At 48.9% G+C, this 17,555-nt stretch overlaps 1 protein-coding gene across 1 annotated transcript; it reads left to right on the top strand.

Annotated features, from left to right (window-relative positions):
* Positions 1-632: 632 nt before the first annotated feature.
* On the top strand, positions 633-16,501 carry DNAAF2 (dynein axonemal assembly factor 2). Its single transcript, XM_075504002.1, has 3 exons — positions 633-2,323; positions 12,797-12,943; positions 15,159-16,501. Exons 1-3 carry the CDS (start codon positions 644-646, stop codon positions 15,729-15,731), a joined length of 2,400 nt encoding a protein of 799 aa, XP_075360117.1. The 5' UTR covers positions 633-643; the 3' UTR covers positions 15,732-16,501.
* Positions 16,502-17,555: the final 1,054 nt, after the last annotated feature.

A 17,555-nucleotide genomic window follows, 5' to 3' on the forward strand; every position in this document is an offset into this window, starting at 1 on the left:
GCCCTTTTCGATGAAACTAAGCAAGAACCTGCCCCAGCCACCTGCGGGCATCGAGACCAGGGGCCTGGGCTGGTGCTACCCGAGTGCCCAAGTCAGGGGTAGAACAGACAGGGGACCCCCCGCTTTGTTTCACAGACCCCTTCCTGCCGTGCTGGCATCCACGTGAGCGTGGCTCAGGAGGGAGAGGAGGACAGCGGGGTGCGGGCTCTGGAGGGGCCATTGGGCTGGGGATGGAAGCTGGGTGCAAGGGGTGGGAGCTGAATTGCTGAGGGTCTAAACCCAAACTGCAGGAGAGACTGTGCCAGCACTTCTGCATGCGCTCCCCGACCCTCCGCCAGATGTGGGACGGGGGAGTGTGAGCCTTGCAGAGGGATGAGGGGGAGATGGTGGAGACCCACCCCTGTGGAAGAGAGGGGCGAGGGCTGAGAGCCAGCACGAAGCCACTGAGGAGAAAGGAGGGGACGGGCTCTGAAGTGGGGAGGAATCGGACTCTGGGAGAGACCACGGGGGGGGGGGGGGGGGGGGGGCGCCATCTTGTTTGGCGTCTCCATAGCAACTGGCGGGGGGGGGGGTGTCAGGCGGCGCCATCTTGTTTGGCGTCTCCACAGCAACGAGAGCGGCCGGGCCGGGCCGGGCCGGAGCCATGGCGGGCGCGGGGCGGCTGGAAGAGCTGGAGCTCAGCGCCGAGGAGGCGGAGCGGCTCCAACGGGCCTTTCGCGACGAGCAGTTCCGGGCGCTCTTCGCCGAGTACGCGGCGGAGCTGACCGACCCGGAGCAGCGGCGGCTGTACGAGGAGGAGGTGGCGGCCCTGGAGCGGGAACGCGGCGTGGAGGTGCGCTTCGTCCACCCGGCGGCGGGCTACGTGCTGCGCACCAGCCAGGCCGGCTCCCGCCGCTGCTACCTCAACGTCTGCAGCAACCCGCACGTCGGGGCGCCGCAGGCCCGCGCCGAGCCCGGCGGCCACCGCTGGGCCCTGCCCTACAGCCTGGCGCCGGGCCGCGAGGAGCTGGGCCGCGGAGGCCGCCGCCGCCTGGTCTACGACGTGGTCTTCCACCCGGCGGCGCTCCGCCTGGCCGCCCGCAGCGCCCGCTTCCGCCGCCTGCTCAGCGACACGGCGCTGGAGGCCGTGGAGCGCCACTGCGCCGTGCAGCTCGACCGCGCCAACGCCGCCGTCCTCCGCGGCACCAAGTACAAGGGCGTCCCGCAGGCGCCCGTCATTCGCACCCCGCTGCCCGGCGGCGCCCCGCCGCCGCCCGCCGCCGGCGACTCCCCGCTGCCGCCCTCGCCCTTCCCCTTCCCGCCCGCCGCCACCGCCCCGCCGCCGCCAACCGCCGCCCCCCCGGCGGCCCGGCCCGCCGGCCCCACCACGCCGCGCTGGAGCATCCGGCACCGCTCCTACGTGGACCTGCAGGACTACCGGTGCTGCCGCGACGCGGCGCCCAGCCCGGTGCCGCGGGAGCTGGTGGTGACGGTGGAGCTGCCGCTGCTGCGCTCCGCCGCCCAGGCCGCGCTGGAGATCCGCGGCCGGGAGCTGCGCCTCGACTCGCAGCGTCCCGCCTACCGCCTGCGCCTCCGCCTCCCCTACGACGTGGACGAGGACCGCGGGCGGGCCGCCTTCGACAAGGCCCAGCGGCAGCTCCTGGTCACGCTGCCCGTGGTGCCGCGGCCCGGCCCGCAGGAACCGCTGGGCCCGGGCGGGGAGCGGCTGGAGGAGGCCGCTGGGCCCGGTGCGGAGGGGCTGGGCGAGCCGCCGCCGGCTGAGGCGGGCGGCGGGGCGGCTCCTCCCCCGGGCCCCGGCGGCGCGGCCCGGAGCACGTGCGGCGGCGGGGAGCCCGCCCAGCGCCCCGCGCCGCCGCCCCGCTCCGGCGCCGCTTCCCCCGCTCCGAGCGCCAGCCCCGAGCCGGCCGCGGTCGGCGGGGAGGCCCCTCCGTGCCCTCCCGAGAGCCCGGCCCCGCCGGCCGCAGAGGGCAGCCCCGACGAGATGGCTCTTCCCCGGGGCTCCGGCAGCCCCGAGGCCGCCGTGTGCCCTCCCTTCCAGTGCCGGCAGGATGAGGCCTCCCTCAGCCTGCTCCTGCATGTGCCCGGCATCCGGCCCCAGAGCCTCAGCGGGGACGTGGGCACGAACCACTACAGCCTGCGCTTCTCCAGTGACGCTGGCGCCTATGCCCTCTTCTTGCAGTTTCCTCCCGCAAACAGCCTGGCGTCCCCCGAGACCAGCGTTAGCGTGTCTGCCCACAACGCTGCTGTCGGGCTCGCCAAGGCCCCCGGGAGCACCGGGCTCTGGGAGAAGTTCTGCTTCGGCCTTGACGCCTCCGCTCTGCAGGTAATGGCTTCAAAACAGCAGGGTTGGTGTGTCACGCTCCCCAGAGTGCCACCGCTTCGCTGCGGTGTGTGACTTCTGCTGTTTGGATTCATTTATGAATGATGTCTCAGGGAGCTGTTAGGTTATCGGTCTGAGTTCAGGAGAAGTTGGTAGTGACGGAAACTGCTTCCCTCCGAGAGCTGTTACCGGATGTAAGTGGAATGACCTAATTAGCTCTAGGCTTGTACGAGCAGTGTGAAGGTCACGTCACGGAGCTGACATCTTCGTCCTTGGAATTGAAATTACTTCTGCCTCCCGCGCTGATTTTTTTCTAAGGGAAATTCTGATGATGAGTGAAAACGGAGCCTGTCCAATGTCCTTCAGGTTAGCCTTTAAGGCTAAATTGCTCGTGCAGCCTATTCACGTGAAGAAAGGAGATGTTTATGATGCACCAGACGTACACACACATGCATACAGCGTCATGAAATGCAGACGTGTGAGTGGCGTGTGCCTGTGTCTGTGTTTGAGGACAGAAATCCCACTTACAGCTGCAGGAACACCCGTTTGTTCAACCAGAGTAGTACAGCAAACCGCAGCTGTGGACTGCTGCCAATTGCCATTTTGCTGGGCTAGTTCTTCATCTTTTCACCAGTCTGAATATGGTTCAAGTTGAGATGTTTTATTATTTTATGGGTCGTTAGGCAGCGATGCTGCCTGTGGTGGGAGGAGGTTGGCGTGCCTGCTGAGAGCTAGCAGCGTCCCCGCAAAGGGATGCTCAGCACTCTTGCTGTCAAGAAGCACTCACAAGTTTCGTGGAGAACTACGTTATTCTGTAAGCTCAGAGCTTCAACCAACTTATCATGAGCAGGGATTAAGGCTGCACAATTCTTGTGTAACCTTTCAGCCATGTGATTTTGAGTTTGTCTTTATTTTAGAACAATAAAATCCTTTGCAGGTTGGATCACGTACCATGGGAGTGCACGTCCAGAAAACTGGCAGGCTTAAAGTATATCCACAGGGATGGTGGCTTGGAGTATCTGAATCGCTCCATCCCTACAATTAGAAAATACTGCTGGATTCCAAAAGATATTTATCCAATTAGCATATGTGCAGCTGAATCTTCACATTGTATTTCCCATTTAGCAGGCAGCATACCCTTTCTGTGATAGCAACTCCTCTGAAGGAGGAGCTGATCATTTCGGATAAGTATCGAAGATGATGAATTTATTGAGAACCGCCTACACTGAACTGTTTGCAGTGCATTTCCTTCGCTTTTACCGGACCAGGAGCCTGCAAGTCTGTGCAAGCGGGGCCACGAAACATTTGGCACTACTCTTAATTGGTGTGATCAAGTACTGGGTGCCGATGCGATGTCAAATAAGCCATCGTGCAAACTGCTGACCGCTTTCTGCATAGGTACAGGAGGCATGGGGTAGGAACTACAGGCGTTTTATCTGCTTTCTCAGATAGTCTGAATATCCATCTCTTTCCTCACGCACCGTGGTGTGTGTCCCTGTGCTTGCTTGTTTTATGGCACGCAGGCCTAAATGCAAGTTTTACAGCTTTCGTTGACTTTATGTGGGGATATAGCTGAAAATTCAGTTCAGGAACAGGAAATTCTGCCGCACTATCTCTTTAGGACTGTGATTGATGGACATGTCTGCATGCTTTGATCTCGGTCTAATGATTGAAAGTGTTTGGTACGTGCAGTCGTCGTTATGATTGAGGGAACATCTTTTGATTGAAAGTTGTTAAAAGGGCATGCAGTGATGGGATTTTGGTCAATATTACATTTTTGTGAGTTAATCTTTGAATGCGCTGAATTTATTATATATTGCAACATGTTTTGGGTGGAGGAGGAGGAGGAGATTTGGCTTTAGTCACAGGCCTCCCAGCCATTCAGTCATGTAGCAGGCTAAAAAAGATTGATTTCTTCTGGGGTCCTTTTGGATACTGGGCCTGCAAATTGAAGCAGCTGAAATAGTCTGAAGTCATTTGTTCTGTTTGCCTTTTTTTAACTGTGCTATTTCCCAAAAGTGCCTGTGCCAGTGCTGATAGCTGCACTCACTGAGAGTGAAGTGAGAAAAATTAATATTTAATTAGAGCTACTATTATATGCTGTCTTCTGTCCATTAACTATTTGCTCGTGGTAGCTTCTCTTCTACTTATGTTGATTTCTTCAATTTGTCTGCTGTCATCTCTGGTGTTTTTCTGCTTTGAATCTCTTTCTGTAAATCAGAGCTACGGTTCTTGCATTGACATCTGCAAGGAGTTACATCAGTCACAGAACTGCGTTTTAGGAACGCACACAGTAGCAGCGCCCTGCTTAATCACTTCAGGGAGCTTTCGGTGGCCTAGGTGAGCAGGAATTTTATCCTGCACCTCCCTGTCACGCTGCTGTCTGCTTGTTTGTAATCTCTTCCCCCACAGTAGTATTGCCAGAGGATAGTGCACAGCGAAAGAGGAGGCCGATATTTTTTTACAGCTGAAACCAGGACAATAGGAAATTCCTATTCCTCTGTCTTCTGGGAAGTTGCTTCTTACTGGAGACCAAGGGTTTCTGTGTTGTTTCAGGGAACAGATTCCTCGCTGGGTTAGTTACTTCAGAAATCTGCCCAACTTGGCGATGGCTCGTGCCACAGTGGCTGTTACAGTACCCCGTTGGGCTGCCTGCGTAATTGTTTCCCATTAACTTGCCGAACAGCCAGGAAAATGTGTTACGATAATTGTTCACCGCATGAGCAGAACGCATCTCGTCGGCAGCCCCGTCCCTGGACTGTGATGTAGTGCAGCGCGTATCGCTTGATTTTGATTGCCTGTGCGCCTCTGCCCAGATCAACACGAATGGTTAACGGTGCCGGTAATTACACAGCCCTGCCTTGCGTGCTTGTGATGTTCCTGTTATCGCACTGGCCTCTCTTCTTGTTGGAAACTGGTCTGATACAGGTATTGGTAGAAGAATGAGTTGAGCTTGTCCTTAGGACACCATTCTTGAAACAGAATTTCAAGGACTGGTTTTCCTTTTGTAGTCAGATACGTTTGAATCCCCATGCTGAAAGACGATATATTTAGAGCTCAGTTTCCATAGATGCTGAGCAGTCTGAATTCCCACCCCAGCAAGTGCTTATTTTGAGCAAGTCTTTACAGTGCAACAGTCCTCCCCGGGCTTTAACTGTGTCATTGCAAGTATTCCTTCATTTGGTAGCTCTTGATGTTGCTTTGGTTTTACCCCTTTCCCATACAATAGATAGTCAGCTCTCTGCTGACTCTGAGCCCTAACTTCTTATCAGCGGTTGCAGCCATTGCTTCTCTTCCTCTGCGAGTAGTTTCGCTCCTTGGCTAAACCCTAACATCCACACACTTGTTACGGTGAGTAGAAATCCTATAAAAATAAATATCCTGTAACTTTGGACTTCATGGCCCAGGGTCACGTACTTCAGGGGTTTAAAAGTCATCTTTTGTCACTGGCCTCGTGCTCAATCACTGTACCAGAGACCACGGAGCGTTGATCTTCCTGCAGGGCTCGCTCCAGGCCCTGTTTTTCCAGGGGGAATAGAGACCCACGACCTGAGGAAGTTCCTTCGCCGTCTGCTCTTTGCCTCGAAGGACCAGCTGTGGGCTGTGCTCCCGCCATTACTCTTTATCCCAGTTCATCCACTAATGCCTTCTACGTTTCTCACTTCCTTTTGTTTAAATCCTGGGAGCTCAAGCTTAGGAAACTCCTGCATCGGAGAGTTCTCCCTCCTGCATCGGAGAGTTCTCCCTCCTGCATCGGAGAGTTCTCCCTTCATTTTAAGACAACAGAGCCCAGGAAGTAAATGATGAAAAAGAATGGTTGAGAGTTAAATAACCATTAATACAATTTGTAAGCCTGCCAGGCAAGGTTTCTGAGAACAACATGTCCCAGAATGTCCTGGTTTACGTCAGAGCTGGAGTTGGGCAACTAATGAAATCATGCCTTCATAAAGCACCCTCTTCTAATGTTTGGTCTCCTGGGGTTAAATGCTCAATTCTTAACAGAAATAAAAGCCATTTTTCTGGTGGGTGTATCTGAACTGCTGAGACTTGGAGGCTCAGTTATACTAGCATGTGAAACACATTTGGTAGATAATTAATTCTGCCTGCAGTTTTTGGGTCGTGTGTGCTCATTTTCATGTGATTAGAAAAAGATTGGTTAAAGTAGTAATTCCCTTTCATGCTGATCCACGCCCTTCCTGCCCTTCCCAGTGGACTGAAATGACTTTGGTCAGAGCATGTCTGCTCACTCTCCTGGTCAGCGCTTCCCTCCTGGGGTCCCCCTCGCTGGGGAGGGAACCGCTGCAGTCAGCCCATCCCTTTTATAACAAAAGTCCATGTTCTGTTATGGAGAATATTAAGATTTAACTCACGTAAACCCCCACGGGGCTCCAGGGGACAGCAGGGAGCAGTGTTTCCTCTGCTTTACTATGCATCGAGATTATGGTTTTTTAACATTTACAGTATGCAAAATCTTATACTAAACATTCCCGATTAGTTCATGGTTTGAACAATTATGAGTTACGCTGTTTGTGAGGATACTTAACATCGGTATCTAAAAGGGAATTGCATAGCGATAAGAAAGCTTTGTTTAACTTCTGTGTGAATGTTGATGGAGAATGTTTTACATGGGTGTGTTACATGGGAGCGTAAAACAAGGTGGGTGATTTTTCTGCTTGGCACAGCCACCAGCGCCTTGTGAAGGAGATTCTTTCGAAGCTCTTGTTGCTTTTTCCTTCAGAAAGCAGCCGGTAAATAACGCTGAAGCCCTGTGACCTCTGCTTGCTGCACGCACCGACTGCACGTGGTGTTTTCCAACCCCTGGACTTAAGTCTGCTTTGGCAACAGGTATGCTGCGGGGCAGCTCCTCCAAGACAAACACCCGCTATGACCTGTTTACACAAAAAAAAAAAGCCATGGGAACAATATTATTTTTAGTTGTCTTTACAACAGAGGGACTGCCAGTCTTTGTAATTAATCCTCTTGTTATCTAATTGAACATGGTATTTGTCTTGTATGTGTGGTCAGGTCTTTTGTGCCCAGACAGATCCTGTGCTCTCCAGCCATGCTGGACGTGCGCCTGGCGTGGGGCTGCCGAGAGGCCACGTATTCCCTGGAAAAGAAGTCATCTGTGGGCGGCAGAGCTACGTTGCTCCCAGCACTGAGAGCATGCGGAAAGGGCCGTGGGCCAGATGTGCTGCCGTGGGCACGCTGCCTGGGGTCACGGTGGGGCTGTCCTTGTGCTCGGTGATCTCAAAATGAGGGCTTCTGTGGATAAATGTGTTTCTTGGTTTGAGAGTCAACTAAGCATGAAACCTAGAGAGCTGTGTTGGGAAGTGTAGGATACATTGATGTTTTCAGCCTATGCCACCTTTCAGGGAGAAATCTGTAGCGGAGAGCTGAATGGATGCTGCGGTACGCTCAAGAATCCAAACAGAGGTACTAGATCTCAGCTGGCTGGGACAGTCCAGCTAGCTGTACTGCTGCTTCTAGGTTTTGCCCTTATTTCCAAGCTATCTTGAGTTGTGTTACATGCTTTCTTTGAACACTTCAGTCAGGGTTATAATTTTCAACTTCTGAGTTACTATAAAGAGTTAATATAATAGTTAGGGGTTACTTCTTAGAAGATGATGTTAGAAACTGGGACTGTTGTGCTTAATCCTACAACAGTTTATTTTTGGTTCAGTTAATTCTGTGCTCAGTGTTTCAGGACTCTTGGCAAGTTTTTTGGGAGGTCAGAGGAGGACAGAAAAGGAGAACAGAACAAACTTATTGTTTGATTTTTTTTTTCAAAGTAATCTCTTTCCCAAACTACATTGAGAAACATAATTAGTTTGCTTCTGCTATAAAATAGTTACTAAATAGAATCATAGAATGGTTTGGGTTGGAAGGGACCTTAAAGATCATCTAGTTCCAACCCCCCTGCCATGGGCAGGGACACCTTCCCCTAGACCAGGTTGCTCAGAGCCCCATCCAGCCTGGCCTTCAACACTTCCAGGGATGGGGCATCCACAGCTTCTCTGGGCAACCTCTTCCAGTGCCTCACCACCCTCATAGGGAAGGATTTCTTCCTTTAATCTAAATCTACCCTCTTTCAGTTTAAAGCCATGACCTCTTGTCCTATCACTACATGCCCTTGTAAAAAGTCCTTCTCCAGCTTTCCTGTAGCCCTCCTTCAGGTACTGGCAAGCTGCTGTAAGGTCTCCCCCCAGCCTTCTCTTCTCCAGGCTGAACAACCCCAGCTCTCAGCCTGTCCTCACAGCAGAGGTGCTCCAGCCCTCGGATCACCTTCGTGGCCTCCTCTGGACCCGCTCCGGCAGGTCCGTGTCTTTGCTGCGCTGAGGACCCCAGCGCTGGACGCAGCACTGCAGGGGGGGTCTCACCAGAGCGGAGCCCAGGGGCAGAACCCCCTCCCTCGCCCCGCTGGCCACGCTGCTGTGGATGCAGGCCTTTAATTGGTAGATGCATTATGGGAATAATGTACTTAGACAAAACAGTTAAGTCAGGAAACATTATTAACCTACTGATTAAGCTCTGTTTAATATTTGCAGTCATGAATACCTTATAAAAGTTTTCACCCCCAGTACAGGTACTTTCCTTCAGCAAAGCTTTGAGCTTCAAATTCTCACGTCGAGCTGGTTTGCAAGGGGACCCTACAAACCGAGAGGCCAGGAGATCCCTAGATCCAAGTCCCTTTTCATATTGGCATCAGCTTCTCATTACAGAAGACATGCAAATAATTTAAGCCTGAAATCTGTCCTGCTTTTCAAACTGTTGCATCCTGTGTGGGAGGTAACTCTGGATGGTAACTGGCTACGAGTTTGCATAAAGCGATGCAGAACAAACTATTTGAGTGCTAAGGGCAGCCGTGGGGGCACCGGCTTTGTGCTGTGTCTGCTGGCGTTGCGGCCGCTGCCGCCACGCGCTGTCGGTGCTGTGCGATACAAGGACGGTTTGGAATGATGAAGTGTTCTAGAAACCAAAGTCATTCCTGCTAACGTTTATGTTAATTTGGTCTCAGTTTAGTCACAGGGAAAAACGAATGTGTACCAAACAGCAGATGACAGTATGTGCAGGGAAAAACAAATTTACTTCTAAGTTGCTAAGAGAGTATCATAAATATCAGAAAATAAACTGTTTAAACTGAAGAATTATTTTACAGGGTCACTGAAATCATCTGCAGATGGTTGTCCTTTGCTGCTCTTCCAAGCCAGAGCAAACAGGCTTTAAAATAAATTCCTGAATCATTTTTTGCCAAGGTCTGTGCTTTGATAACATCTGCAGTAATATAAATGCTTCAGTGTATACTCACCGTGAATGCAAAGTCTGAATTACAGTCGCTGGCTGCCTGAGCAGGCTAATGATAATCATTATATTGATAACAAACAGCATTGCTTGCGTGTACAGCACAAGGTCCATGATTTATGGCAGGCCGCTGGGTAGTGCTGTGATGAAGTTTTAAGTACTTACTTGAAATGTAAGTGTAGTGCTCTGGGAATACCGTGTCGAGCTGGTCTGAAACCTGGTCAAATTGGTTTGTAGTAATTAGTCAAAATGGTAGGAACGTCGTCGCAAGCAGTTACTTTTTATCCTCCTGTAAAGTACTGATCAATAGACCTTCCATTCAGTTTTTCTTTTTTAACAGTATTTTCTGTGAAGAAAATAAATTATTTTGCTTTTAATCAGGGAAAAAAACCTTCAGAAAGATTTATTGGGTTTGCTGCCAAAGTGCAAAGTCATCTTAGCGTTGAGGATGAATGGCTGTTGCTCTCTTCTCGTAGCCACGGCTGACGCGCAGCGCTGGCACTTGCACCCCTGACCTGGGGAAGCAGTTTCTATACAGAGCTTTCAACCTCATGTTCTCTCCTAAGGGTCCTCCGGGTTTTCTTCGTTGTATCTCTGCTTTGGTGTGTGTAAACTGTCTCCTGCTATTTCAGAAATACCTCCGTGAAGCCGTTCCTGCGTTTCGTGGGATGCCGGGCGCTGAGCCCCACTGCAGAGTGCTGCCTTCGCTGCTGTTTCACCACGGCGCTGACTTCGAGGCAATGGCTCTGCAGCGTCTGCAAGTGACCCTGTGGTTAAAGTCGCTTCAGACAAAGCGATCTATGCAATATTTAGACCTAACAGAAAACTTTTCATTACCTGTTGGCTTTTCAAGCATCTCCTTTCCCAATTCCTGTACCTGTGATTTCTTTTTATTGTTACGCTGCTTATGGACATGAGCAAGGTCAGGTACCAACTTTGTTGAGAGCACAAATGCACAGTAAGAGAGTCCTGTCACAAAAGGCTTTGTCTAACTAGACAAAACAAATGCAGGTTCAGAGGGGAAAAAAAATTATTTTCCTCATTTTATATAGGAAAAATGGAGGCAAAGAGATTTGCTCACAGTCTCAGTAGTCCAGGAGAGAGAATTGAAGGAAGATTGCTGAGCCCCAAAACCCACGGTAGTTCTTTTCCCAAACGGGGCGTTGAGATGTGGAGATGTTGTTGCAGGTATTTTGGAGGAAAACCAGTAACAAACACTGGCCTCTCTTTTTTTTTTTTTAATCACTCAAATTGCAAGTCTGCAGCTTTTAGGAAAATGTTCTTGCTCTTAAAATGAAAACATGGAGTGCAAAGGAGTGGAGGTGTCAGCTCAGGGTGAATTACTGGCAGGTGACTTAAGTTTCTCAGCTGGGGGAGGAAAGTCATCGTGCTGGAGCAGAGGGTGCTTTGCTGCACTTTCCTTCGAAGCGAAGGCAGGATACCAGGACGGGCTGAACCGCCATCGCGCTCGGCAGCGTGCCGAAAACCCCGCAGAAGGGAAGTTGAGCGGTTCTGGCTGTGATGCGTGGGCAAAGCGATACTTGCGGAGGTGGGACTGTATCTCCTGTGCTGCCCAAGGCCTTGCCAGTGATCTAGTTCATGAGCTTGTGGGAGTTTCAGTGCTGCACGGGTTTTGCATCTATACTCCCTCCCTTGTTTCTTTACTCTGACGCCTTCTCTTCCAACTCTGCAGAATATTTCTGCAAGCCTAAAGCACTGGCAGGGTCGCTCTCTGGCAGGCAAGAAAGGATGCAACACGAGGGAATAAGCACTATAGGCTTTGCACACAAAAATGCAAGAAGTAGGTATGCTACTAGAGGGTTTTCTGTCAGGGCAACCCTGCTGTAGTTTAATCTTTCCACAAACTGTCTCAGCATCCCATGTTGGACGTTTGCCTGGATTGTAATCTTTCTGGATAGAAAATGAATTCAGTCCTCTGGTTTTGAAAACCAGCAATAGGTATGTTATGACTTTTCATATTGTGATCTTTAATTTAAATAGTGGAAAAAATACTATGCTGTTTTATTTTTCCCCTACAGAATTTTTTTTTTCTAAGATGACCGTTAAATTTTGTACCTTAGACACAGTGCGGCATCTGGCTGTGCAGAAGGCTACATCCACAGGGGGCCAAAAATGTGCAGAATTGCCTTTTTGCTTCTCAGTCCGCAAGATGTCAGTGATAATTGAATTTAACTTTCATTGGGATGACAAGAGGGTAGAACTGGACCGAGACATTTAAAAGTATGACTTAAAGTAGAAGGTTTGCAACTTTTCCCTGCTATTTCCAATTACACAGTTCATTGTTAAACAGGAAGGGTAATTCACAGAACATAAGAATAGTCCTCCAGGTTAGACCATTTTTACTGTGCCCACGTCTGTCCTTACCTGCAGCCTACAGCAGACGATTTAGGAAGAACATGAGGACAGGGAAAGCTCTGCAGTTCTTATGAAACAACCCCTCCAGGATGTATTTTAGGACCTTTAATTACCTGTAACTGATTTAAATCTTTAAACATGTAGCAATGTGTTTCACATTGTTTGTGAACCTGCATATTAACAGCCTTAAAACGCGTCCCAGACTGTCGTCTTTAACTGTGGATACCTCTCCGTTTCTTCCAACTGGTGTTTACGCTTGCCTTAATGGAGATCTGAGAAGCCTCCGTGGCTGGATGTGAAACGGATATAGCCATCACGTTTCATAGCCTTTGCTTTAGAAGGTCTGATCTTGAAGCCCGAGGGTTCAAAGATCCTGCAGTGACAGTCCAAGGAGGTGTTTGCATTTTCCTAAAGTAAGACACTGAAACAAATCCATAAAGGAGTAACACCTTCCTGATGTGAAGAGAGGTGAGGGTGGCGGAACAATGCTGGTGCAAACATTCCTCAGAGGGAGTCTAAGTCTATCTGTCGCGTCTCAAAAGAGAGAAAACATATGTTTCTTTTATCTTTATGTATGATGCAGAGCCGTACTGTAAATCGAAATGAGCTAAGCACTGGTCTTCATTTCACCTCATCGCTTCCGAATGTCTGACTTAGAATTTCTCTATTGAGACGTGAGTGTGCTGTGAAACTTGTGTCGGGAATCAGCGTCCTGGCTTGCTTTGGAGTGAGTTTCTTGCTCCAATACCGCTGAAGTATAGTATGAAAAGAACATAACCTGCTCTTTCTTTTCTTTAGGAAAGATTGTTTGTCAGTGAAGAAAACGTTGATGGATTTCTAGGCACTGTTTTATGCCCTTCCTTTTGCTCCCAGTCGGCACTGGAAAGTCAGCCATTAATTGAAGTGCTTGATGTTACTGAGGACAGAATTCAAATCAGGTTGAAGGTAAGGATCTCTCTGGCAGTAGCACATATTGCTGACTGATTGATGTATGTTAGCAAGATTGTATCAAATCTGACTGAAACGCCTTTGTTCCTGTTTCGTCTTGATACAGCAGGGAAACCGTGGAGCAGAGTGTATTTGTGAGTATGAGTGTCAGTTTTTAGAAACATAGGTTCACGTTTGTGCCATTTAATGTGAGCAAGGGATTGAAAACTCCTGTGTTTCATTGGGAAGATGGAGAACTGCAATACAATCATTAAAGACAGTGCTTTCTCCTTGCAGGAATACAGCATGGCACACACACACTAAACCTCTCACTGGTATTAAAATAAAAACGTTACCAAGTAACTACCTAGTATCCCTCATTCAGAGGGACCCCAAGTGCTTTCAGGTCAGAGCTGATGACAATGTGCTGCAAACAGATCATGGCAGATGTCATCAGAACAAAACCGGAATAAAGAAGTGAATAATCCACATCCTTCAAATACCCAAAAGTTTGGGTTCATGTACTGGAGCCCACGGTTAAAGCACGCCGTCTTTTGCACAGACGTCTTTCCAGGTGTTCGGTCCAGAAGTGAACTTAACCTGGGAGGACGTGGGGTCAGGAGGGAGCGGAGAGGCAAAGAACCTGGCTGCTGGGAGCCGGGATTGGAAAGGGCTCCTTAAGATGGACAGAGGCTGCTCAGTCACGGCCACTGCTTCACTCCCTCTGCCTTGTCACACAGACAGAGAAAACCTTGAGGATTTTGTCTGTGAAGAATTGGGTCTCATTATCTTTATTCGGTCCAAGTGTTCGAATACTTGGTTGTTTCCTGTTGTGTAGATAATTAAACATGGGACGATTCATCTTAAATGCTGGTCTCAAATTCACTGCTTGTAATGTTTAAGGTCTCATTCAGGCTACCCTTCTTCCTCAGTCACCCTGTCTATATAAAGGATGCAAGGTGGTCTGTTTCCGAGGTCTGCCACAGGATTAAAATGACCTCCCTTTGCAAAATAGGAGGTGGACAGATGAAGAAAACAAAACCTTAGATTTGTAAAGAGGAAAATGTGAGGTAAAACCCCAAATCGACTGGGATTTCTTGGTAGACGCTGCATCAGAAATCCATTTAAAACTTTTCTTAAAGGAACCATGGAAAGGTAATATGCAGGGACGATCAGGTTACTTCTGTGGCCGTAAACTGGAGACTGCAGATAAAGTTAATGTGTAGACAGCTTCTTGGAAGGCAAGTTCAGATGAAGCATGTGATCTCTGGAACTATGCTGGAGGACCAAGGAGTTTACGGTAAAGATACTGGCTCCAGCATTACTTGACAGGCTTCACTTTTGTAGCTAGTGTGGACTGTACATAAAAATTTAGAATTCAGGTTGTTGGAAAGCAAATGTGGATGTTTTGGTACCTGAGAAAGGGAAGCTAAGATATCTTAAATTACTCACGCATTCATGTGGGAGAATCATCCAGTGCTGAGAAGGACTTACTAGTGTTTCTTTCGTTTCTTGCTGGAGTGAGCAGTGGTTTTGAGGTCAGAGAGGGCTGGGTGCATGAGAGAGCGACTCAGTCTTTGAATCCGTGAATCCAGCCGCTCCTGGACAGATGCCTGCCTGATCCTGACTGTCCACTGATAGGGACATACGAGTTACCAGCTATTTTTTTGCTAAACCAGTCAATAGCTAATGGTGAAATTGGGTAACTGCTATTTAGACAGCACTAGGTCTCAAAGTTCATACCCTCCTGAGGCAAACCGCAGCGACTCCTGGATTAACTCACTTAGGCCGATTGAGAAAGACAGCTCACTTACCAGTTACACCTTTCACATACAACAGGACGGTAATTTCCCTAATTGCAAGGTTCAAACACACTTCTTGCAATGAGAGTTTAGATCCCCTGGCTGATTTTGTAGCCCCTGAGTTCTAGAAAAGAACAGCCCAGGGTGTGGTGAGTCGGCGGTCTTCCCTGCTGTTAATTGCGACAGAGGCCGTGGCCACTTGGCAGCGGCCCAGCAGCATTTCCTATTGCAGAGGAAACCCTCGGGAGGGAAACAACCTCCCTGCCACTCATTCCCACGCGTGGTACAAGATCAGGAAAACCTCAGCACCGTACTGTCTCCGCTTTCTGGAAGTAGACGTTGGAGAAACAGGTGTCTTGGCCTGTCTTTACAGCAGTTTTGTGTGCCCAGTCTGTTCCAACTATAAAACAATTCATTTATTTTCTCAACAGCCGCAGGAAGCAGTCTGTTCTGAACGTGCTGGAAAAGAACAAACGCTTAGCAGCTCAGGAGGAGATCTCGCTGAAAAGACAAACGGCGACTACCCCCCAACAAAGGCAGAAACAAACTGTACTGCAGCTGACACAGTCGAAGGAGAACGTGCTACAGAAACCAGCAAAACTTCCACGTCTTTTGCAACAGCTGAAACAATAGGAAAAGTAGGTTGTAGTTCACACCATTGTTTGCAGCATGAACCTTCTGACACCAGTTCAGCAATTCCTGGCGAATCTAGGAGAAAGGAACCAGATTTAGAAAGTGCTGTCACAATAGGAGAAACGGCCGTGGCCACAGACTCTGAAAAACAAGCGGGCCTTCTGCTGGAGGGGCAGGCGAAAGCAGAAGGGGATGAAGCGGCTGCGCCCGCAGGGTCGGCACAGGGGAGCCAGCGCGGCTCGGACAGCAGACCAGCCTCCCCGGTTCTCCACGAAGTGAACGCGCAGGATGGGAGCCTGCAGATCGTTAGGGATCACGTAACGCGCTGCCCGGTTGCGTTTCAGAATTTTTTGCTGTATGAATTGGACTAGTTTAATTATTTTAGGATTTCCTTCTGTTGTTTGAGGCTTACTGTGACTTCCGCGTGCTGGTTTGTGACTTCAGGGCTAAGAGCAGAAAACAGGTTCCTACTGAAACTGTTTTGTTTACCTGTCAACTTAGAATACGTATGTTGTTAGTCATTTTTGCAGTTAACGGGTCTGAGTTTTCTGATCACAAGTATGGGCTCAAATAGTTTTACTTACAAGAAAGATGCAGGTGAAGGTGGAAGAAAATGCATCTTTATTGTTTGTATAACTTTCTTAGTCTCTTGCTACATTACAGGGAGTATTTGTATAGATCCTTTTTCTAATGGCTCCCTTGGGAATTGCTGTGTTTAGTCCACCTAGAAATAAGCAGTATTCATCATTTTTCAAACCTTTCATTTTGTGATAACTGCAGGATTAGACTTTAGCAATCAAATGAAACTTCTAATTACATGGAGAAGTTCTAATTAGTCTCCTAGAAATAATCAACATTTATACCATATATTCCATCCTAGTACAGTATTTCAGAACACAGCATCCAAACGTACCCGTCTACCAACCGAACAAATTCAATTGCACAATAAAAACACCCTCTCTTGTTGCACGTCTGCCACTAAGTATTTACAATTTGTAAAATGGATTCACTTTATCCAGGTTAATTTACTTTTCAAAAACAGTTCCCCGTGAGCTTCAGCGTGCTGTTCGCTGGGTCATCTCTCTAAAGTGCGATAAGCAAAAGAAGGTATCTAATAATAATAAACTTTCAGTTCCCTTTCTCACTGCTTCTGAAACAACTTGTTTTCTTTTGAGTTGTACAAGACACAAATGTGCTTTAGAAGAAAGTTAAATTTGACTTCTTTCACAGCTGCTCTGGAATTACTCTTACATTTCTATGTTAAATGCGAATGCTTAGAGTGGGGTATGTGGTGTAAGCTTTACTTTTGTAAGTTCAGCGGAAGCCACAGCTGCCGAAAGCATCTGCCCTACCCTCTATGCCAGCGTAGCACTGACCCAGCTGAAGGAGGGCAAGAGGTTTGCTGGGTTAAGTTTAGCCCTGACCAGCTCTGTCACAGTCGCACAGCTCCTTGCGGGAGGTATCGAAGGGCTGAGGCACAGGCATGGCTTTTTCAGCATCAGCTCTGACTTTGTGAAACTATGAAAATGGAGCAAGTACCAAAGCTGGTACAAAATTGTGGCAGTTAAATTACCCCTGGAAAAAAAAAAAGCAGTGTCTTGCGGTCAAAAATAAACATCTGCATGCTAGTTGGAGTATTTTACAAAACTTGTCTCTCTCTCAAATGAACATTTAACTCATATATTCACAACCCATAAAGTAGGTGACAAATGGTGGTAAAAGGAAAGCCTGGCTACGTGCCCTTCTGTTCATAAGTAACTGTTGTAGCCAGAGTCCTAACAGCACCAACCCCATTTTCTCTAATTAAAAAAAAAGCTTTTTTTTCTCTCCAAATCTCTCAGCATAAAATCTACCTCTAAATATTGCGTGTCTGTCACCTTAGCACAGCGGTTTCTTTCTCCAACATACTTCTCCCTTCTACAAAAAACTGCTTATGTGCTGCTGCTGCTACCAGTTGTGCTTCACAGTGGAGTGCCATTAAAGCAGCCGCACCGCTAGACTTAACACAGGCGAGGAAGCGTCCGATGTTAACGACCGGCTCTGCTCTCTCCCGTTCATGGCTTTCGGCTCCAGTTCAGCATGTTTCCATTACACAGCAATATTTTTTACTGGTCGCTTTACACAGCTGACTAATTTGAAAGCAAACTTTTTTTTTGATCCAAACAAAAGAGGTGTTGTGCCACGCATTTGTTACT

The sequence above is a fragment of the Mycteria americana genome, chromosome 5 (assembly GCF_035582795.1).
Source record: "Mycteria americana isolate JAX WOST 10 ecotype Jacksonville Zoo and Gardens chromosome 5, USCA_MyAme_1.0, whole genome shotgun sequence".
Taxonomy (NCBI): domain Eukaryota; kingdom Metazoa; phylum Chordata; class Aves; order Ciconiiformes; family Ciconiidae; genus Mycteria; species Mycteria americana.

Coding starts and splice junctions, on each gene's coding strand:
- DNAAF2 (XM_075504002.1), top strand. CDS start 644: ATGGCGGGCGCGGGGCGGCTGGAAGAGCTGGAGCTCAGCGCCGAGGAG. Junction 2,324..12,796: donor TTGACGCCTCCGCTCTGCAG/GTAATGGCTTCA, acceptor TCTTTTCTTTAG/GAAAGATTGTTTGTCAGTGA. Junction 12,944..15,158: donor GAATTCAAATCAGGTTGAAG/GTAAGGATCTCT, acceptor TTTTCTCAACAG/CCGCAGGAAGCAGTCTGTTC.